We start from the raw sequence: 9,227 nt of genomic DNA on the forward strand, positions 1-9,227 counted from the left end.
GATTAAAATACAGATCTATATTTCGTTTCTTTTTTTTTTTTATACTTTCGATGGCCTACACTACATGAAGATCTGACAAGTTGTACTCGAAGATCGTGTTAGGGGTCATACAAGCGGCTTTTGACCCTATGACATCAGACATTGATTAATCAATCAGCGATGACGTTTCTAGTGGTTTACCCACAGTTCTGTGCATGGCACTCCAAGAAGTCGCCGTAACAGACAATTTCATTGGCTTATCCCTCATTTCAACCAAAACGCCAGTAATATGACAACTCTTCCAGATCCTAGTGTAGTGAAGACAAGTAAAATAAAAGTTTAAACTATAAAAAACGAAACGAAATAGGATCTCTGTTTTAATCAGATCGCTCAAACAGCTACATTTCTGCCAAGGTACTTTTCGTAGAATTCCAAATGTCAAGTGTACTTTGACGTGGATGCCAACCTGTACATGGGGTATTGTTTATTGTCATGTCTGAAAGACTGGACATTGAATGGGGAAGGAAAAAGATTGAAATGATGTTGTTCCCTCAACTAGAATTGGATCTTTGTCTGCTCAAACCTCTAAAAGGTTTTTTTCTCCGGGTCCTCTGGTTTCCTCCCACTGCTATAGACCCCTACGCGCAAGCAAATTATGGAAATAAAATTGAACCATGTGTTAGTCCCAAAATGACCTAGTTTGTGTCGAGTGGACGTTAAACCCCATTTCTCTCTCTCTCTCTCTCTCTGAAAAGGTTGTGATGTAATACTTGGAATGATTTGTTATGATCAAGAGAACAATTAAATAACTGAATCAAATTGTCTAATAAATAAAGCCAACAATGAATTAACAGATTAATTATTATACAGCGTCAAAGAGCCCTGGATCTTCTGGTTAGCAAGCTAGCGCCTTCCTCACTGAGTCACCAGTAAATTATCAGCTATTAGGTTTATTTCATGAAAATTAAACAAAACTCAACATACAAACATCCTAATTCCTATATTGTATAAAGTAATATTGTATATTAGTTCTATTACAGTGGTACAAACATCCTAATTCCTATATTGTATAAAGTAATATTGTATATTAGTTCTATTACTGTGGTACAAACATCCTATATTGTATAAAGTTATTTTGTGTATTAGTTCTATTACTGTGGTACAAACATCCTATATTATTATTGTATAAAGTAATAATGTATATTAGTTCTATTACATATACTGTGGTACAAAAATTCTATTTTGTATAAAGTAATATTGTATGCTGTTAGTTCTATTACTGTGGTATGTGTGTTTCATTATGAACTATAAACCATGGAGTGATAGATCAGTCTTTACAAATACCCTTTTTATGTTTAATTCATGTTCTTAAAGCCCTGTACCTTTTATGTTCCATTGATGTTCTCAAAGCCCTATGGCCTATACCTTTCTTACTTAGGCCATGAAAAAATTGTATTTGTTAATAATCTGTTGCATTTAGTAACTAGATAGTTCACGACATTTAAGGCTATCTCTCTTTTCTTATACAAATTAATACAAAGGGTGTTATTTTTCTTGGAGTGGCCTTATGTGAATGAGAGTTCTAAAAAGGTTAAACCATTTAGTCAATCGTGGAGCTTAATGCTTGTATATTTATACCTCACAACTCCATACAATACAATCATATCAATATAACACATAATATATAAATGATCACTGAGTGTGATCTCTTAAATAGGAATATCTCATGTCTTTATTCATTCACTTAACCTCTCTTATTGTCCATTATCATATTCTTTTATATTCTCTCTCTCCATACCATTCATCACCAAGAGAAACTATTGTTAATAAATGCGTAGAAAAAAAAATATATAAAAAGTAAAACTATAAAATTAAGAATTTATTTGTGGGATTAAGTTAATTGATTAAAAAAATATGAGTGGCGTTTATCTGATTTGTTGAATTTGTTTGATTTTTTTGCATTGAATTGAGAAATTGAATGAGTTTTCTGTTGGCCACATCCGGTACAAAATAGTTTCACTATGGGTTACTATGGAACATAATGTGTATACATTCACCCTGTTATTGTTCAAATATTGTCATATTCAAAGGATTTAAACTCAATTTAAAGACTTTTATTGTGGAAAAAGTGAGATTATAAACTTGTTTTACCACACTTTTAAAAACGTGGGGATATTTCAAAATGTGAAAGTTCAGTAAACTGGTTAAAGTGTGCATGTACTATTTCAGGGAAGTACATATGGTATATTTCTGTAACGGATTCTATTATTCAATAATTTAAGGCTACAATGAGGAAAAGGGACATTTTTAGAATTTAATTGAGCAATTTGAGGATATCTGAGGATATAATTATTATATTATATATAATCCTCCAATACTAGTTGAAAGTATTGATGTAAGTTATATTAAAAGGGACTATGGAACTTTGAAGAATTTTTTAAATATATTAGTAAAAGAACTTAAATAAAATGGAGCAGCGGAGACAAGCCACGTTGTTGAATTACGCTCTAGCGCTTGAAGACAGTGTTATCTTGGATAAAATATGGCTTCAGTTACAGGATGTTTTCAGTGAAAATGAGAAAAGGGAAATTCTGGTAAGTAACATGAACAATCTGCACAGAGTGAACTATCTACTGTATTTTGAGAATAGATCTCTGGCATATATGGCGGCCTTACTGAACAATTAATGTACTGTTTTGTAATGCTGTCCTACCTACTCCAGTTCTGTTATACACACAAAGACTAATTAAACCTTTCAATTTTTTTAAATGAAAGCAGAATATAGCACTTCTCAAAATTCACAAAATATACTTAGTGTTTTTGACTAAAATCGTTGATTTAGGACTTGGCATCTGTTCTCAAGCGGAGCTATTTGTAGACAGACAGCGTAAGTTTAGTACATACAATGAATGACAATTTTAGATTGTCTGCCACTAGGTGTATGGAGCCTTGATGGCTCAGTGTCTAAGGTGGTGGCTCACTAACCAAGAGCCTGTCCAACCTCGTGGGTTTTCTCCGGGTCCTCCAGTTTCTGCCAACTGCTAAAGACCTCTACTCGCAAGCTAATTTTTGAAGTAAAATTCAACCATGTGTTAGTCCTGAAATGACCTAGTTTGTGTCGAGTGGACTTTAAACCCCATTTCCTTCTCTATCTAGTAACCAGGAGATCCAGGGTTTAATCCCAGAATTTGCCATGAAAGTTCCCTGGCGATTTTCTGCGCCGTTTCATTATGTAAGTGAATTGCAGACACAGGTGATGGCAAGGAATAGTGTGTAGTCATTTGGATGGTACTAAAAACCAAGGTACTGCATGTACACATTACCATGCATTTAAAAGAACCTTTAACAACAGTTGAAATTTATCTGAGCAAAATTTCCCTAATAGCACAATGTATGGTGTTTGCAAACTCCATATCTTTTCAACTATTGGAATAAATGATTGTGTGGTTTGTTTTTTTACTCAGAATACGGACATATTCCTCAATGATTTTTAATTTCTTCTTGTAGAATGCCGGTGGAAACAAAAGAAAGATGAGAGTTATGTTAGAAATTTTACCACAGAAAGATGATAGTGCCTTTCATGTTCTGGTAGCTGCTCTAAAACCAGATTATCGATGGCTGTCGTTTAGAATAGAACAAGGTGTACATGAAGAGGAAGACAGATTAACTCGAGCTGGTAAAGGTATGTCGATTCTTCTGTACGCCTAGCGAGGGATCTGCCGAGGGTCTTCCTCTTTGTCTGGGAGTAGTCAAGGAGTCCAGCCCCGTGTGTTTTCTCCAGGTCCATCTGGTTTTCTCCCACTACTAAAGAACCCTATGATCAAGGAGAATTGTAGAAATAAAATTGAACCACATGTTAGTACCGAAATGACCTAGTTGGTGTCAAGTGGAAGTTAAACCCCATTTGTCTCTCTCTCTCATTTATGACTGACTTGTCCTGCAAGTATCCTGCGAGAAATTTGTTTGTGATCTCACCGGAAATGGAAGGGGACTTAAAGCTTGGAATAAACTTCTTGGATTATGGCCCCTGATTGTATGCAAAATCACATTTTTAGCTCGTGGATCCTCTAGAGGACATAATTTTTTTCCGATTTTAAAACCTGTGTAAATATATCACCGTTCGTTCCACCATGATGAAGGTTGAGTTCAAATTTCGGGAAAATTGAAACGAAACTGCCCGACAAAATGGCTGCTCCTTGTACGCAAAGAATGTAAAAGAATGTAATACAAAGGTTTTGAACCCTCTAGATGTCACAATTTTTCTGTCCGATTTTTATGAAACTTAAAAGATATCTTTATATCCCAAAGATCTCAGTCCCTTTCGATATTCTCACTTCTTGGATTATGGCCACTCATTGTATGAAGAATCACGTTTTTTTTAGCTTGCTCTCTATCCATCTCTTGCAAAATGTGGGCATATTTTGCCTGGCAACTGCTGGTTAACTATTATAGCGAGTACTGTCAGATCTTTATTTAATCGAGGGGTTCTATAGCAGAATGATTAACGTGTGGCGTTGTATCAAAAGGTCTGTCGTGGAGTCAACTGCCGTGGTTTTGATTCCCCAGTTGTACGTGACAAGGAGTAAGGTCGCCTGTCCAACCTTGTGGGTTTTCTCTGGGTCCTCCGGTTTCATCCCACTGCTAAAGACCCCTATGCGCAAGGAAATTATTGAAATAAAATTGAACTGTATGTTAGTGCCGATATGACCTAGTTTGTGTTTAGTGGACGTTAAACCCCATTTCTCTCTCTTTCTCTTTATCTAATCTTAAAAGGAGAAGACAATCATTGTAAAATTACATGTTTATAAACCAGTATGTGTTATTCCATAAATTACTAATTACTAAATGCCACTCAAAGAAGATACGTTATTTGTTATTTCAGGTGTAAAAAGAAAAGTGACTGTTGCATTGATGTCAACAAGAATCTCTGATCGGCAGAGAGACATGGTGATAGATACTGTATCGGACGTCATCGAGGAGGAATTACGTGACAGAACATTGAGGGTTGATATTCCCGATCACAAAGCAGCTTCGAATCTCAATGAACTGAACATGCGACTGCGTCAGCTCATAAATAAAAAAGTTGATCCCCTGCTGCACGGACCGATGATGAAGACAGATCTGTCTGAAATGGAGAATCAGGTTTTGGCGGATCGCTTAGAACAGATGCTTGAGGAGATGAGGGCACTAGAAGATTGTTATAAAACCATGGAAATAGATAAATTATCGGCAACTCCTAGATCTCTACCCTCTTTGCTTTACCAGAAGATTGAAGAAGTCAAAACCCGAATCGGCATCCTAGAAGATGATCAGGAGCAGTATAGGTTAGAACGGGACGAGATTCTTCGAGAGCGCAATGAAAAGGGGCAGAGTATTTCAGAGTTAGAGAGCTCAAACACCAATCTGGAATTTGAGAATCGGAAGTTACGAGAAGAAGTTATCACTTTAGAGACGAGCGTTCAGGAGTTGAATAAAGATAAACGGAATCTGACGAATGAGCGTCGAAGATTCGAGGATGAGCAGATCCGAATTGCGAATATCGCTGACAAATTGGAAGATGAGTCTATGTTCATTCAGACACGAAATAAACGGTTAGAGGAAATAAACGCAAAATTAACAAAAGATGTCCAACGCTTGACAGCATCCAATATAAAACTCCGCGGTGAAACCAGACGCTCTTCCATTGGTGAATCCGCTCGTTTAAAATCTGACAAAAAACGTTTAATGGATGAAAGAAGTAGATTGCAGACGGAGATCAGGAGACAGGAAAATGAGAAGCGTCAGGTTTTGGTCCGGAACCAGAGATTGGAAGCCGAAAATCAGAATTTGAAAGAACAGAAAAAACGACTTTACGAAGAAAAGAACCGATTCTTAATGGAGAATCAAAACCTCAGAACAGATGCAAAACGAATGGCTATTGGCAGTTTTGAAAAGTATCCCAAGAGTAGAGAATATAGGAGTGGCGCTGTTAACTATACCAAACGTTCAAAGTCTGTGGAAGTGGAGGCGTACGACGCACCAAGAAATTCTCGCGGAGCAAGAAGAGGTAGTGTTAGGAGTACGTCTGTCACCACCAATTCCAGAACCAAACCTCAGACATCAACACCATCAGGTAATCGGAGAATAAACGCTACATCCACAGCCAGGCCAGTCCAATCAGATCGCATGTTTAGATCTTATGGAGAAACGTCAAACGCAACAGTTAAGCCAATATCAGGACAGAAATCCATCAAAGAGCCATCACCTCCAAAAGGAAGCAAGCCCAGTAATAATAATAATAATCCACGTCGAAAATCGGTTACATTTAGAGGATGAAAAAAATAAAAACTTTTATCGCTAAGGTCTGTAATACCCGATCTGATAGTGGTTAGTGTCAAACTTTGCTAATCAGCAGTTGAGAATAGACAGTTTAAAAAATGATGATTAAGTCTTTAGAATTTGGCAGATGAACATTGTATAGCATGCCATGTCTATATAATAGTAAAAAACTATAACACATACTTATATGGAAGAATTTTACTAATTTATTGAGCGATGTGTCAAAGGGTAGGCCCTATACTCTCTATTTATTCTAGTTGAAAACTTCGCTGAAATGAATTAGTAATACACAGTTTAAATAATAAGGATTATAAGTCTTTAGAATTTGGCAGTTGAACGTTGTATAGCATGCAATATAGTATAAAACTATAACCCATACTTAAGGAAGAACTTTACTAATCTATTTAAGCGATGTGTCAAAAAAAAAATTAACCCTGTGTTTCTATTTGAAAACTTTGCCAAAATGAATTAGTAATACACAGTTTAAGTAATAAGGATTAAGTCTTAGAATTTGGCAGTTGAACACTGTATATAGCATGCCACGTATAATAATTAATAGTAAAAAGCTATAACACACCTATGGAAGAACTTTACTTATCTATTTGAGTGATGTGTCGAAGACTATTCTCTCTATGTTTCTTTTTCAAAACTACACAGTTTAAATAATGAAGATTAAGTCTTTAGAATTTGGCAGTTGAACACTGTATAGCATGCCATGTATTATTATATAATAGTAAAAAAGCTATAACACATACCTATGAAAGAACTTTACTAATCTATTTGAGTGATGTGTCAAAGACTATATTCTCTATGTTTCTTTTTCAAAACTTCACTGAAATGAATTATTAATAGTTTAAATAATTAATAAGGATTAAGTCTTTAGAATTTGGCAGTTGAACATTGTATAGCATGCAATATAGTAAAAAAAAACTATAACACATACTTGAAGAACAATTACTGATTTATTTGAGCGACGTGTCAAAGAGTAGGTCCTATTCTCTCCATTTTTCTGTTTCAAAAGTTTGCTGATTAGTAATTATTCTTCCGTATGTATGTATTCATGGTTTGTTGCTCTATCCATGGACTAACTGGCTTTAAAGGATTAAAATGAATTAAGAGTAACCAAAAAGATCATATTCTTTAAGTGGCTAACTCTTTAGCTTGCCACAGATGATAAATAATTTGTTTCGTTGAGTATGTGCTTGTGTTGTTTTGATTCACCACTTGTACATGACAAGGACTAGGGTCGTCTGTCCAATCTTGTGGTTTTCTCTGGGTCCTCCTGTTTCCTCCCACTGCTAAAGTAAATAAAAGTAAATGGATTACTAAGAATACAATATTAGAAGGGTTTATATTTTCTGAGAATTCTAGGTTAGGAAAAAGAAAGGAATGAAAAATTTGTAGTCTGTATGCATACAAGATCAGTTTTTCCCTAACTGTATTGTTTTTTGTCCCCCGCCTTTCGAAGAAAGCAGGGGACTATTAAAATGGGTTCGTCCGTCTGTCTGTCCGTCTGTCTGTCTGTCCGTCACACTTTTTGGGACACAATAACTCTCTTCCTAATTGAGCTAGAATGTTCAAACTTGGTGTATGTGTTTATTAGGTCAATGCCTTGATGGAGTTCGAAGATGAGCATTTTCCGCTTAGGGTAAGCAGAGATAAGCAATTTGATTGGTTGATGCTTTGGGACACGATAACTCTCTTCCTAATTGGGCTAGAATGTTCAAACTTGGTGTATGTGTTGATTAGGTCAATGCCTTGATGGAGTTCGAAGATGAGCATTTTCCGCTTAGGGTAAGCAGAGATAAGCAATTTGATTGGTTGATGCTTTGGGACACGATAACTTTTAATTGAGCTAGAATGTTCAAACTTGGTGTATGTGTTTATTAGGTCAATGCCTTGATGGAGTTCGAAGATGAGCATTTTCCGCTTAGGGTAAGCAGAGATAAGCAATTTGATTGGTTGATACTTTGAGGCACGATAACTCTCTTCCTAATTGAGCTAGAATGTTCAAACGTGGTGTATGTGTTGATTAGGTCAATGCCTTGATGGAGTTCGAAGATGAGCATTTTCCGCTTAGGGTAAGCAGAGATAAGCAATTTGATTGGTTGATGCTTTGGGACACGATAACTTTAGTTCTAATTAAGTGAGATTGATGAAACTTGGTGTATAGTTTCATTACAGTAATACCTTGACTAAGTTTGATAATGAGCATTTTCTGCTCAGGGTAAGCAGAGCGATACGCAATTTGATTGGTCGAGACTTTGGAAAACAATAACTCTCCTACTTTGATTGTTAGACTATAAGTAAAGATATACTGTTTGATTGTTCAATACTTTGTAAAAGATAATTTGTGATAAATTTATATGTGTCCTCTAATTATTTTCCTATTTCGGCGGGGGACATCAGCCTCACTGTTGGCTTGTTCTTTTTTTAAAGATAATATTTATTTACAATTTATATTATGAAAGTATGTAGATATTCAAATCTGTGATATATTTATATTGTATTTATCTATATTCTGACATGTATGTAATTAAAACATTCTAGATTTCTAGATAATACACTTTAGACTTGATCTTTTTGGTGTGAGTTGAGAGGTTGACTCATGGTCTAACGCATGTGCTTCAGATCAAAAGGTCTGTCATTAAAGATCCCTTCACGCAAAAGACTTATTGAAATAAAAAATTGTATCATATGTTAGTCCCGAAGTGACCTAATTTGTATTGAGTGGCTTTAGACCCAATTTCTCTCTCTCTCTCTCTGGCAGGTGGAATAGAAATATGAAATAGTCAGGAATATGGAAAAGTCAGATGAGGAGGACTCAATGTTCCTGTGATCTAACTTGCAGGGCCAGATTAAGCTCGAGTTCCTGGCTGTAAATGTCATTTGGGCCCTTGATAAACAGTGAAGGGAAGGAGGGGGAGGGG

General features: G+C 35.8%; 1 protein-coding gene across 1 annotated transcript; it reads left to right on the forward strand.

Annotated features, from left to right (window-relative positions):
- The first annotated feature begins 1,992 nt into the window (after window positions 1–1,992).
- LOC126824413 (immunoglobulin G-binding protein H) lies at window positions 1,993–8,857 on the forward strand. The gene is made up of 3 exons (XM_050553639.2): window positions 1,993–2,573; window positions 3,487–3,661; window positions 4,862–8,857. Exons 1-3 carry the CDS (start codon window positions 2,448–2,450, stop codon window positions 6,292–6,294), a joined length of 1,734 nt encoding a protein of 577 aa, XP_050409596.1. The 5' UTR covers window positions 1,993–2,447; the 3' UTR covers window positions 6,295–8,857.
- The last annotated feature ends 370 nt before the right edge of the window (window positions 8,858–9,227 follow it).

The sequence above is a fragment of the Patella vulgata genome, chromosome 1, assembly GCF_932274485.2.
Source record: "Patella vulgata chromosome 1, xgPatVulg1.2, whole genome shotgun sequence".
NCBI lineage: Eukaryota > Metazoa > Mollusca > Gastropoda > Patellidae > Patella > Patella vulgata.

What these genes read in the sequence shown, in the direction of transcription:
- LOC126824413 (XM_050553639.2), top strand. Translation starts at nt 2,448, where the DNA reads ATGGAGCAGCGGAGACAAGCCACGTTGTTGAATTACGCTCTAGCGCTT. An exon ending in ATGAGAAAAGGGAAATTCTG is followed by an intron (nt 2,574 to 3,486) that starts GTAAGTAACATG and finishes TTCTTCTTGTAG; the next exon opens with AATGCCGGTGGAAACAAAAG. An exon ending in ATTAACTCGAGCTGGTAAAG is followed by an intron (nt 3,662 to 4,861) that starts GTATGTCGATTC and finishes TTGTTATTTCAG; the next exon opens with GTGTAAAAAGAAAAGTGACT.